The sequence below is a fragment of the Mesoplodon bidens genome (genome assembly GCF_964165515.1).
Source record: "Mesoplodon bidens genome assembly, chromosome: 2".
Classification (NCBI taxonomy): Eukaryota; Metazoa; Chordata; class Mammalia; order Artiodactyla; family Ziphiidae; genus Mesoplodon; species Mesoplodon bidens.
In genome coordinates this window covers 170,999,356-171,013,931 of record NC_138177.1, presented here as the reverse complement: position 1 = coordinate 171,013,931, position 14,576 = coordinate 170,999,356, and the positions used below count along the sequence as shown (strand labels likewise).

Here is a 14,576-nt window from a genome sequence, read left to right as displayed (position 1 = left end):
TGCCCGCATGCAGCAATGAAGACGCAAGGCAGTCAAAAATAAAATAAAAGTTAAAAAAAAAATTATAGAAAAAAACCACTCTAGAACTAGTAAATGAGTTCAGCAAGTCGCAGGATACAAGATCAAAAGACAAACCAACTGTATTTCTATAGGCTAGCGCTGAGCAATCTGAAAATGAAAATAAGAAAATTCCATTCACAACAGCATGGAAAAAGAGTAAAATATTTAGGAATAAATTTAACAAAAGAAATATAAGACCTGTACACTGAAAACTACAAAACACTGCTGAGAGAAGTTAAAGATCTAAATAAATGAAGAGGCAGTGAATGTCCATGGATAGGAAAACTCAACATTGTAAAAACAGTGATTCTTCCCAATTGATCTATAGGTTCAATGCAATCCCTACCAAAATCCTAGCTGGATTTTTTGTGAAAATTGACAAGTGAATCCTAAAATTCATACGGAAATGCACAAGATCCAGAATAGTCAAAATAATTTTGAAAAAGAAAAAGTCGAGGACTTATATTTCCCAACTTCAAAACTTACTATAAAGCTACAGTCATCAAGACAGCGTGATCGTGGAATGAGGATTCACATACAGATCAATGGAACAGAACTGAATCCAGAAATAAACCCTTACATTCATGGTCAATTAAGTTTTGATAAAGGTACCAAGGCAATTCAGTGAGAAAGGGACAGTCTTTTCAATAAATGGTTTTGGGACAATTGGATGTCCACATGCAAAAACATGAATTTATAACCCCCACCTCACACCATAAACAAAACTTAACTCAAAATGGATCACAGACCTAAATGTTAAGAGCTAAAGCCATAAAACTCTTAAAAGAAAAATCGGAGTAAATCTTCCTGGTCTTAAGCTAGGCAATAATTTATTAGATATGTCACCAATAATACAAGCAACTAAAAAAATGATAAACTGGACTTCATCAAAATTAAACAGTTGTGCTTCAAAAGGCACCATTAAGAAAGCACGGGTTTAGGAGAAAATATTTGCAAATCGTATATCTGATGAGGAACTTGTATCTAGTTATATAACTCATAACTCAATAATAAAACGAACAGCTCAATTTTAAAAATAGACCAAGGATTTGAATAGACATTTACCAAAGAAGATAAATAAATGTCCATTAAGCACATGAAAAAATGGTCAACATCAGTAGTCTTAGGGGAATGCCAACCAAAACCACGAGACACCACTTTGTATTCACTAGTATGGCTATAATTTAAAAAAGACAATAAACATGTTGGCAAAGATAAGGAGAAACTGGAACCCTTATACATACATTGTTGGTGGGAATGCAAAATGATGCAGCCACTTGGGCAGTTTCTTAAAACAAATTTACCATATAGTCCAGGCAGTCCACACTCCTACTTATATACCCAAGGGAAATAAAAATGTATATCTGCACAAAGATTTGGACATAAATGTTCATAGGCAACATTAACCATAAAAGCTAAAAAGTGGAAATAACCCAACTTGTGAATGGATAAACAAAGTGTGTCAGATCCATACAGTGGAATACTATTGGCAATAAAAGGAATGAAAGTACTGATTCATGCTGCAACATGGATAAACCTAAAAAATACTATGCTAAGTGGAAGACGTCAGACACAGAAGACCACATAATGTATGATTTTACCTACATGAAATATGTAAAAAGGCAAATCTATACAGAGAAAAAATAGATCAACAGGTTGGATGGGGATGGGAACAGGGAGTGATGCAAACGGGCCCAAGAGATCTTTTTTGGGTGATGGAAATGCTCTAAAATTGGACACTGGTGATGGTTATACAACACTGTAAATTTACTAAGAATCACTGAATTATACATTGTAACATAAAATGATTGTATCTTATGGTGTATAAATCATACTTCAATAAAGCTATTACAAAAAACTATCATTTGGTGAGCTTTGGTATACTATCAAAGAATAGTATCAACCTCTATCTGAAAATTATCTTAAAATACTCCACATTTATCTAACTGTACTCCTGTGGGAGCTGGATTTTCCTCATAGATGTAACCCAAAATATATTAAAACAGATACCAGCTGTCTTCTATTAAGCTAGACAGTAAAGACTTTTGTAAAAATGTAATAGATAGTAACCCTCTTCTCATTAAAATTTTTTTTATTTTGGGAAATACAGGTTTTTTTTTGGTCGTGCCATGTGGCATATGCAGAATCTTAGTTCCCTGAGCAGGGATCAAACCCGTATCCCCTGCATTGGGAGCACAGAGCCTTAACCACTGGACCTCCAGGGAAGTCCCATGGGAAATACAGTTTTCATAAAAAGTGTTATGTATGTTACATGCAATGGGTTTATTATTTTTTAAATGAATTAATATTTAAAATTTTCCTCTGGTGTAATTTCTAATATGGTAAATATTGCTATGCATAACCCACATAAACAAAAGCTCCTGGGGCCCTCAATACATTTTTGGAGTATAAGGAGATCCTGAAACCACAACTTTTGAGAACTACTTCTCTACAACCAAGCCTTTTTAGCCTCTAACCTGGAATGTCCCCGAAGCACCTTTGCCAGTGATTTGTTCTAACTGGCCTCTCTCTACTGCTCTCTGCAGAGCATTCTTCAACAGCTGAGGCCTGCAGAGAAAACATAAAATAACAATAAATATATTAATGAAGGTAAGATTTGAAGAAAACAGAACCAGGGTTATTCTAAAGAACTAAAGTTCTGATTCCTATTATATGTGTAGTACTTTGTTAAAACAGTAAAGTAATAAATTGTTGGCACCCTTAATAAGTGGTATTTCTTTTTTCTTCAAGCAAAGAAGCTAAGTCATTACCTGTACATACAGAACCATGAATCATACAGAACCAATTTCCAACTTGCCAAGGCACTCCAAAAGCCTCTTTTTTACCATCAGACTACAATAGCAACCAAACTTTGTAATCAAGCAAAGAATGGATATCTTTAAAGTCCCATCTAATTCTGATATTCTCTGCAGCAAAATTCCTGATTTTTTACAAGTATATACACATTAACAAAAAATTGAGTTGTTTTTTACAAACCAGTATCTAAAGTCAGCCTAATAAAACAAAATTCCCTGAGAAAGAAAACTGGTTGTTTTTAACATAGTATCTCTGCATTAAGAGGGTTGTATTAAAAAAAGCAAAAACAAAAACAAAAAACTAGGTCATCAAAACCAAACGGTAGGCAAGAAGAAATTGAATATCATTAAAAACTTAAGAACAGGAATTCCCTGGTGGTCCAGTGGTAAAGAGTTCGCCTTCCAATGCAGGGGATGCAGGTTTGATCCCTGGTCCGGGAACTAAGATCCCACATGCCACAACTAAGCCCGGGTGCCACAATTACTGAGCTTGTGCGCCTCAGTGAGAGAGCCCGTGTGCTGCAAACTACAGAGTCCACACGCTCTGGAGCCTGCGTGCCACGCTAGAGAGAGAAAACCTGCACATCACAACTAGAGAGAAGCCCGTGTGCTGCAACCAAGGCCCAACACAGCCAAAAAAATAAAAGTAAATAAAATAAAATATTAAAACAAAAACAAAACAGAAACACATAAGAACAAAGTGTTGAGGCAAAAGCTGCTCTGTCAAGGAACAATGGTCTGAACGGTGGGTGAAGAATGTCAGGTGCAGGGAGAAATCAATCAAGCTGGCTTAGGGCTTAAAGGGGTCTGTGGTATGGAACAAGACAAAATGGAAAGCTATACACCCAGGCCAACAACAGGACATCTGAAGAAAGGGTTAATCGTAACCCAAAAGTTAAGAGATGTGTTTTGCCACACCTCCCCAGAATTACTAGAAGAGCACCCAAGGAGCAGAAAATCATGAGACTTCTTTGAAACTGGTTACTTGATAAGTTAAGTTGAAAAGATTAACAACTTGGCAGCCCACTGAGGGCCAGAATGATGAGGGCCAAACTATTACCACTTGAGGTGCTTTATCGAGCTTTGATACTTTTGTTTGGAGAAGAAATTTTGAATCTTTTCTCTAACCACTAAACATTACAGCCTGAGCTGACACTGGAGTTATTAATTACATTACCCGCATGTTTGGGGTAGAAGGGTGGAGGGGATCCCCTGTTCTAACAGGATGCTAAAGAGCAGAAACCATGCTATCAAATCTTGTACATCCTGACACCCCAAATGAAGAAACTCCCTCTCCGCCAAATCACAATCCAAGTATTTCTAGGCCAGTGCTATTCCATTCAGGACAAATATGATTTATGCCATAACCCAAAACACAAAGTCATTCACCCCACAAGTATTTACTGAGTATTTATTATGGTTATGCAGGAATAAACACTCAGATCTAGTCACTGGACTCGAGGAATTTAAGAGATGATGAATACGTAATAATTATGGTAGAGAATAATAAGGTTCAGGGTTGAAGCATGTGCATAGAGCTTTGGGAACACAATTGAAGTTAGATTCCAATGGAGGATCATACAGCTTAAGTTAAACAGTGAAACCCTAGTCTCTTGTATCAAATTAAACAACTAATCTGAGAAGAATCTTCTGGGTTTTTTTTTTTGGCCATGCCGTGATGCTTGCGGGATCCTAGTTCCTCAACCAGGGATCGAACCCAGGCCCTTGGCAGTGAAAGCTTGGAGTCTTAACCACTGGACCGCCAGGGAATTCCCTGAGAACAGTCTTCTTAATGAAGGTTCAAATGCTTCAGGAATGAGCTATCAGTTAAATCGGTTCCCTTAACATTTTTGTTTTCTCAGCAATACCAGTCATTACCTTAGCATACACCTTATCCTGGGCCTTTAGAAAGCTCACGGTTCTATCACTCACTCCTACCTTCAGGTAAAACCACACTTACCAAGTGCTTCAAAGCTTCTCAGATTGGCCCTTTCTCTCTCATTACTGTTATAACCTTAGTACAAGCCACCATGGTCTCCCTTCTGGGAACTGTGCTTCTGTTTTCATAGTGCACATCACTATTAGGTCAATAAGCCTATAAAGGCCTCCTTTAATATGTTACTCAGTTGATCAGGTGTCAGGTCTTAATGCTTCCACCCAGCTTCAAAGCTTTCCATGGCCTGGTGCCAGCCCTTGTTAGTCTAGATCCAGTCAGACACAGGCTTCTTTCCGTTCCGCAAAAAGAATGCCAACTCCTGCCTCTGAAATTTTCTCATGAAGCTCCTTTAAGATGCCTTCTCCACTCTATCATCACATCTAAATTCTACACATTCTCTAGATCCATCTCAATGGGATGGGACCCGACTGGATCCTCATCTTGATTGGATGGGGCCCAATCAATCCCCATCTTTTTAACTCACTGCTAACTCCCAGGCACAACTCCTTTTTCTGAAAAATTCTAGTCTGTATCACACCATTCTGTACTTATGATGGTGCTAAGTGCTGCTGTAAATGTTTTACACGTGTGGAATAAACAAGAGAATACAACAACCCCAAGAAACAGGTACTACTATTGCCCATACTTTACTGAATGGGAAAAGTTAGGTGACAGAAAAATTAAGTCATTTCTCCCACATCACATAGCCAGGCCGTGGAAGAACCAGGTTATAAACGTGAGCAGTCTGATTCCAGATTTTGCATTTTTACTTACTATGCTAGGTAGGCCTGCACTTTCCAATATAAGACAGCCCTGGACAGTGGAAAAAGCAAGAGGAAAATAATGGAAAAATGAAATAAAGTTCTGCTTTCACCAGTGAATAGCCAAGTAACCCAGGGTAAGATTTTTATCAGGAAAATTGAGGTAGGAATACCTATTTTTAAGTCTATTTTGAGAATTACAGAAAACAATGCAAAATAAAATGTTTTTAAAAGCCCTATACAAATTTATTTTATACAAATTTGTTTATTATAACAAATTTTTATATTTATTGCAACAAGTTTTTCTTTTTAAAAATAAGATGAATAGACCAGTTTAATTAGAAAGCAGGGAATAGTGAGTGATTGTTGGTGGCTATGTTTTTCAATTGTGGAGATAGTCAGTCTGCACTGAGAGATAAAAACGAAAGCAATGCACAAAGCGAATGGAAGGTAAGGGAGGGAGTGGCAGGAATCTAAGAGTTACATCAATCTGTCAGAAATGCATGGACAGAATTAAGAAGACCAAAAGACTCTTGAAATTACTTAAAGAGTTTAAACTGTTAAGAAATTAAGGGATCTCCAAAGAAATTAATATGTTTAGAGAAAAGTATAGGGAGTAAAATTGAATCTTGGGCTATGCTCATATTTTGGTATGCACAGAAAGAGAAAAATCAAAGAGAATACAATGAAGTTACACCATACACAAGGATTAGACATTAAAATTTGATTTCTAATGTCATATGACAGAATTACCTTTGACAGCACCTTCTTAGAGGCCAACCCAAAGCCTATGTAAAGCCAACATACCCCATTTTTCTCTAGGGTTGCAAAAAGCATTGTTAACAAATAAAGGAGGTGACTTGCATGTTATATAAAAACAGCCTTTAAACATTACAATCATATTTAGTATGGTGTGATGCTCATATCATGAGAACCACGTTGGAATTGAGACTGATTAACAATACTAACATTAGATGAGTTATCATTACGTGCCAGGCACTTTTATTTATTTATTTATTTGGCCGTGCCGGGTCTTAGTTGTGGCACGTGGGATTTTTGTTGTGGCATGCAGCATCTTTTTTTTTTTTTTTTTTTTTTTTTTTTTTGCGGTACGCGGGCCTCTCCCGTTGCGGAGCACAGGCTCCGGACGCGCAGGCTCAGCGGCCAAGGCTCACAGGCCCAGCCGCTCCGCGGCATGTGGGATCTTCCCGGACTGGGGCACGAACCCGTGTCCCCTGAATTGGCAGGCGGACTCTCAACCACTGCGCCACCAGGGAAGCCCCCTTTTTTTTTTTTTAAGTTGTGGCATGTGGACTCTTAGCTGCAGCAGCATTCAGGATCTAGTTCCCTGACCAAGGATCGAGTTCCGGCCCCCTGCATTGGGAGCGCAGTCTTCACTACTGGACCACCAGGGAAGTCTCAGGCACTGTTCTAAGTGCTTAACACATACTAAGGTTCCTAACAACTCTATGACTTACACACTGTTTATCAATGAGGAAACCAAGACACAAAGAGATAAGTTATTCAGAGATATAAAGCTAGAAATGACAGACTCAGGATTTAAACATAAGGGTCGGGTTCCAAAGTCTGTGCTCTGTACCACAATGCTCTACAGCCTCCAGTGTATGGTAGCAGAAATTCATGTCTCATCTCATATGCTCCAGGGCAAAAGTTCCTTGAGTGAAACAGCCAGGTGAAGTGCCCATATTAGTTCACTCATTCAACTAATATTTATTGAGCATGTTCTGTGTGCTAGGCTTGGGAAAAACAGAAGTGAACAATATAAAAATCTGCCATTTTAATGGGATAAACAGGTAATTTTAAAAAAGGCAAATAAAATGCATAGTATGTTAGAACATGATAAGTGCTATGGAGAAAAATAAGGCAGAGAAATAGAATTCTGCATGCTGGGAAAGGACGGAAAGGTTGCAAATGTAAGTTAAATGGTCCTATCAACCAAATACAATGAGTGGACCATGTTTGGATATTGACTTGAAAAAAACAACTGTAAAAAGTCATTTTGGAGACAACTGAGGACATCTGAACATGGCCTGGGTACTGGATAATGTTAAGGAATTATTAGTTTAGTTAGGAATTAGGTTAGTATGATGGTTATGTTCTCTCTACATTTATGTGTATGTTTGAAAATTTCCAAAATAAAATGTTAAAAAATGGTACGGTAATCAAGGCAGGCATGTGGTGATGATACGAGAGTAAAAACTTAAAGGAAGGGCCTCCCTGGTGGCGCAGTGGTTGAGAGTCCGCCTGCCGATGCAGGGGATACGGGTTCGTGCCCCGGTTTGGGAGGATCCCATATGCCGCGGAGCGGCTGGGCCCGTGAGCCATGGCCGCTGAGCCTGCGCGTCCGGAGCCTGTGCTCCGCAACGGGAGAGGCCACAACAGTGAGAGGCCCGCGTACCGCAAAAAAAAAAAAAAAAAAACAACTTAAAGGAAGTGAAAGAGTGAGCAAGGTGGGTTATGGGGGAAAACCACCCAGGCAAAGGGATCAGCAAGTGTGAAGTCTCTGAGGCCAGTAAGGGAGAGAAGAGTAGTAGGAGATTAGGTTGGAGATGCAATGGAAGTATAGTGTCTTGTAGGCCATTTTAAAGACTCTAGCTTTAAACTTTTTAACTGTGAGGTGGTTGGAAAGCCACTGGGAGGTCTGAGCAGCAAGGTGGTATGGTCTAACTTACATTTTAAAAGTCTCACTCTCACTGCTATGTTAAGAACAGACTGAAGGGAGGGAGCATGGGAGAAGCAGGAGGTTATTGCTCTAATACATGTGAGAGATGATGGTGGCTTCGAAAAGAGTGAAAATAGTGAAGGTAATGAAAAGAGGTCTGTTTACGAATATATTTTAAAGACAAAGTAATTTTTTATAGATTACATTTAGGTGTGAGATAAAGAGACCAGGACAAACCCAAGGTTTTTGGATTCAGCAACTGAAAAGATGATATTGCCACTAACTGAGATGGAGGAGGTATGGGAAGTGCAGGGCCTTTCTGGTGGGGCGGGAGAGACGGGGCAGGAGGGACGGGCGAGGGTGGGGTGGGGGTCAAGAGTTTAGTTTTGGACATGTGAAATTAGCCACACAAGCGGTGATGTCAAATAGGTGTCTGTATATATAAATGTGGAGTTAGGAGGGAGGTATGGGCCAGATTTATATACCTGTATACTAGTACTGTATAGGTGCTATTTAAAGTTTTGAGAATGAATGTGGACAGAAAAGACAAGAGGCCTAAGGTCTAACCATGGGGCACTCGTACATTAAGGAGGCAGGAGATGGGAAATCAGGAATCCTTAGGAGGCTGAGAAAGAACGGGTGGGTAGTGAAGCTGGAGGTAAATCAGAAAGGTGTGTGTGGTGTTCTGAAAGGCAAGTGAAGAAAGTGTTTCAAGCAGGTGGGAGCCATCAACTGTGTCAAATGCTGTAGAAAGACCAGCAAGGCAAGGACTATGAACTGACTACTGTAATTTGCAATGTGGAGGCCCTCAGTGACACGGACAGGACGAAGTACTTCAGGTAAAACGGTGGGGGTAATGTGTGACAAAAGTGGGTTTAAGACAAAGTAGGAGGACAGAAATTATAGGCAGCAAGTACAGACAGACAACTCATACTTTAAAACTGTACTTTTCTTGTTCTTTTGTTCGGTCAAGCGCTAAGTATACACTTTCACGTTAAATATATGCATGGCAGGACTACACTACAGTCAGTGGTAGAGCAAATCAAAGTAAAGGAAAAAGGAGCTTCAAAGAAAGAAGTTACTATTTAATAAGGTAATAAGAAAAGGTCTTCAGGTTCATCATCATCTATGGGCTGACAACCCACCTATTTTCGGGCAAATTTTGTTTCAACATAAAATGACAACAGGACATGTCCCCAAAGACATGGAGCAAAGTTACACTGCAATCACCAGCATGTCTCATGTAAGTAAAGTAGAACCGTAAGGAAAGAAAAAAGCTGGGGGAGGATACAGTCTCTAGTCACCAAAAACAGAGTAAAAAGAGATAAGAGTGAAATGTATTTCCATCTTTAGATGCGCCAAACAATGCGTACTGGACCCAAAGTTATACCTGTGGCTCCTAATCAGGGTATAAGAAGCATGAAAAAATCCGGATATTAATTTCACATTTTCTGCTTCTATGATTCCCCTTTCTTTGGCACTTTCACTAACTGGCCACTCTGAAGACCGCTAAGTGCTCTTCCGAGAGTGTGGCTTCTGGGCTGAAACCCCTGCAATTCTAACTGTATGCCTCAGTAATCCAAAGTAAATACCAGTACTAAACTATATCAGGACAATGTGTATCCAATACAGAAACTGTCTGTAGAAAAGACTCTGGATTAAACACAATTTCCCAGAAGTCAATATAACAAAGAGGTTACACAAACACATTCAAAACACAAACTCTGTGAATTACAAATTTAAACAATGTGTCTGCACGAATCCACAAGCACATGTGTGACAATCTAATCAGTCTAGATGCTTTTAAGTGGCAGTTATTTTACAAATGAATTACTATCAAAGTTCTCTCAGAATTTTACATTAAATGTTTAAATAATGAAAATATTATGCTATTTCTATGTAGAAGTGCTACCGAAGCCTGAAGTCTCCTATGTTCTCAGTTATACCTCTAAATAAAAAATAATGAGCTACCAACCACCTCATTCCCTATTAGGGCGGCTACTATCAAAAAACAAACAAAAAAACACCAGAAATAAGTGTTGGTGAAGATATGGAAAAATCAGAACCCCTGTGCACTGATGGTGGGAACGTAAAATGGTACAGTCACTGTGGAAAACGGTGTGGTGGTTCTTTACATAGTTAAAAATAGAATTATCATATCATCCAGAAATTCTACTTCTGGGTATTTGAAAACAGGGTCTCAAAGAGACATTAGTACACAAATGTTCACAGCAGCATTATTTCACAATAGCTAAAACATGAAAGCAACCCAAGTGTCCAATGACAGATGAATGGACAAACAAAAGGATAGACAAAATGTAGTATATACATACAATGGAATATTATTCAGCCTTAAAAAGAAACGAAATTCTCGAACACGCACAACAACATGGATGAACCTTAAGGACATTATGCTAAGTGAAATAAGCCAGTCACAAAACATATTGTATGATTCTACTTATATGAGGTATGCACCTAGAGTAGTCAAACACTGTAGAGACAAAGTAGAATGGTGGCTGCTAGGGACTGGGGGATAAGGGGGAACAGGGAGTTCTTGTTTAACGGGTACAGTTACAGTTTTACAAAATGAAAAGAGTTCTGGAGATGGGTGGTGGCAATGGTAGCACACTATGGAAGTATTTAATACAACTAAACACTGTTACCACTACAAATGGTTAAGAAGGTAAATTTTACATTTATGTATATTTTATCACAACAAAAAAATTAGAAAAAATTTAAAAAATAATAAGCAGCTGAGAGGACATAGTTTAATGCTGAATATTCTAGCAGCTGGCATCATGAAAAGAGTTACTCTATCAGAGACTTGTGAAAGTCAACATGCGGTTTGAGTTTCAAAAAGAAACTACATATGGAGATATGAAAAGGAAAATATAATGGGACAAAAAATAAAACCCACAAAAAAAGCTTTTATTCCTAGCTCAACTGAAAGTCATCCTAACTGAATATTTAATCTTTCTCCTTTCTCATGAAAAAGGGGCTAAGAAGTAACAGACATCTGTGCTTTAAAGTCCAGGCCTCTGGCTCATACCTGATGTCCACTCTAAGTTTAGGGTAATACTGAGACACGTATTTCCTGATGAGACTGTAGGAAGCTTCTTTAGGTTCACAAAGGCGAGTAAAGGCCAGTGGGAGGATATCCTCCAATTTTACTTGTGGTTCTGGATCCACTGCAGAGCTCCTGTTCTGAAATGTAATATCAAAAATTATCATCATTACAGGATATAGAGCTTTCTTTTCTAATGCTTCTATATTCAACTCAAGGGCTTTCCCAAGCTGACTGCCAAATCAAATAAGCAAAAGAAAACTATTCCTTTTTAGCACATTCAAATAATTCATACCACAGTGGTGTAATGTCACTTGAGTGGCAATTTCTTTGAGATAAAAGTTTCAGGGACTTCCCTGGTTGGCGCAGTGGTTAAGTATCAGCCTGCCAATGCAGGGACACGGGTTTGATCCTTGGTCCGGGAAGATCCCACATGTTGCGGAGCAACTAAGCCCGTGCACCACAACTACTGAGCCTGCGCTCTAGAGCCCATGAGCCACAACTACCGAGCCCACGTGCCACAACTACCAAGCCCACGTGCCACAACTACTGAGCCCGTGAGCCACAACTACTGAAGCCAGCACACCTAGAGCCTGTGCTCCGCAACAAAGAGAAGCCACCGCAATGAGAAGCCTGCACACCACAATGAAGAGTAGCTCCCGCTCGCCACAACTAGGAAAGCCCACGTGAAGCAACGAAGACGCAACACAGCCAGAGATTAAAAAAAAAAAAATTGAACTGGGAGACTTAAAAATATATATAAAAATTAAAAGGTATTAAAAGTCTTAATTCATTCTTCAATAACAAAGAATGAAAAGGATCATGCAGCACCAGACAGCACTGTTCAAAAAAGTTCATTTTGAAAGTCCGAAAGCCTTATAAAGAAAGTACAAAAATCTCCAGTGCTGTAACACTGGAGATGTAGAGGAACAGTCATGATTTCAATTACTGACACAGAGGAAATATTACGTATTTCACTTTATTATCATATACTTTCCATAAAATGAAATTATGTGTCTGGAGGAGGGGGAGTGTTAGTATCTACAAAAAAGAAAAACTGGCTTAAGGTAGAGTTTTAGGGTCTAATATTAGGTAATCATGTACTTGTATGTCTCGTCTAGTTTAAAAGGTATTTCACAAAAAAGCAGTATAACTCATACAGCTGCCCATAGTTCAACAGAGGGCAGTTAGGCCCACGGGCTCCGGGGCTGGGGTGCCTGGAGTCGCACACTGTCCCGTCTACTCTCTGGCTGAACCATAATGAGCAAATGAACTATAACCTCTCCAGGCCTTCACAGAAAGGCTGCATCCTGCACAGTGCACACAGTGAACACTCAGTAAACACTGTATTGTTAGCAGCAGTAATAGTATTACAATGCTTAATCAAACTGGTATAGATTTCTTACCTTTCTGTTTCTGGACTTCTGAGGTGTTTTTCTTGATTTCTGGACCACAATAAAACTCCCGGAAGCACCTTTTCCTTTCACCTAAAGTAAATTAACTTTAGTTGCAATAACAGGTATTTTTATTTTAAATTATTCTGGTACTCATATTGGTAACTTTATACTAGACTAGGCGAATTACAGGGCACGGTGATGCAAGAACTAATGTAAAGTGCTGCTGAACTCTTCAGAGAAAAAAGAATGGATGAGTCAAAAGACTTGGGATCAAATCCTATTTATGGTACCATTTAGCTATTCGATACTGGACAACCTCATAAACCCTCTGAGCTTTTGTTTCCTCATCTACAAAAATGGTGATACCAGGTTAAACAGTTTACTAGAAGCTTTCAAAAAAAAAAAAAAAGTGAGAAAACCTCTATCTTTAAAGGAAGACAGCTCCTTGGCAAAAGTTCAGGCCTAGTTGATCTCAGGCCACAATGCTTCCTACAGTTTGCCCGTTACAGATTACTACTGCATGTGGGAAAGGTTATCTAGCACTTTTAGACATTGCACCTGACAGCATGTGGAAGTCTTAGAATGTACTTCCACAGTTTACGAACTGCTGTCATAGAACGTCACATTAACCTGAGTCCTCCACACCTTAGCTTCACCTACACTGCTGTGAATACAGCAATCAAACGGAAATGCTTTCGGCCTATAAACTTGTTGAAGCATCAAACTGAGGGTCAGCCTATGAGGCAAAATAGGTCACAAACTATATTTTCAAAAAAAACGTGAAGCCAGCTAATAAACTGTGCTGACATATACTATGATACTAATTATAATGGTTAGATAATATCTTTTAAGCAATGATTATTTTAAAGGCCATTTAAATATCAGTTTTACAACATTTTGAGAAAGGGAGAATGTAAGCTCCATCACAGGACTGTTTTACTCACAGATGGACCCCCAAGCACCTGGCACACAGGACACACTCAATAATATATTTGTGGAGTTAAGTAGTTGTTGAAAGTTCCTAAGAGGAATTTAAATGCCTGAGTGGCACAGAATTCTGTTATTAATCAAACCATGCAGAAAGATATAGAAAAAAGGCAATAGGACTCTGGGAATGCAGTGAACTAGATCTCCAGAACCATCTTTGCTATTACCATGGGACCCTGGTAGTTACTTCCTCCCTCTGGACCTCTGAAGATTGACAAGAAAGTTCATTCTAGCTTTAGATTTTTATGATCTTAAACAATTTTCTTTTTAAGTTCAGGTATAGTTGATTTACAATATTATATTAGTTTCAGGTTACAATATAATAGTGATTCAAAAATTTTATAGATTATACTCCATTTAAAATTATTATAAAATATTGGCTATATTCACTGTGTTGTACAAAATATCCTCATAGCTCTAAGTAAAGTTTTGATGTACTATGCAAAGTAACATGGATTTATGCCTGAAAGCAATATTGGTTTTAGTATTATTCTCAATTTATTCAGGTTTATCTGATGCTCCCAAAAGCCTTAATAGTTTCAGCCACTAATAAGTTAAGCTGAACCTATGTGCAAATCTAATTTATAATGATAACCAGTCTAGCCATAGAAGTTGGGCCTTAAAACGAACAACCCCAAGACAAGAACAATTACCTTTTCTGCTGCAGTAACTGGACTCCTCAACCCCACTTCTAATCTGCAGCACTACATAATCTCAAGCACAAGCAGCCCCCCAAAAATCCAATTAAAAGTACAGGCCGCTAGAAAAAAACTTACATTACCATACTGCTTCTGTTCTCTAGAATAGTTATCTTTAAACTTTTCATCATCATGTTAACTTATTTTAACTAACAAATTCTCAAAGCACAAAAA

General features: G+C 38.6%; 1 protein-coding gene across 6 annotated transcripts in view; it reads right to left on the bottom strand.

The window, feature by feature from the left end:
* The window catches only part of HP1BP3 (heterochromatin protein 1 binding protein 3), a 35,386-nt gene that overhangs the window by 7,954 nt on the left and 12,856 nt on the right, over window positions 1–14,576 (bottom strand). For all 6 annotated transcript variants that reach the window (XM_081224454.1, XM_081224453.1, XM_081224456.1 and 3 more), the window contains 3 exons: window positions 12,727–12,807; window positions 11,306–11,460; window positions 2,538–2,628 (listed from right to left, as the gene is read on the bottom strand). In XM_081224454.1, coding sequence (XP_081080580.1) covers window positions 2,538–2,628; window positions 11,306–11,460; window positions 12,727–12,807 — 327 coding nt within the window. The remainder of the gene's footprint in view (window positions 1–2,537; window positions 2,629–11,305; window positions 11,461–12,726; window positions 12,808–14,576) is intronic.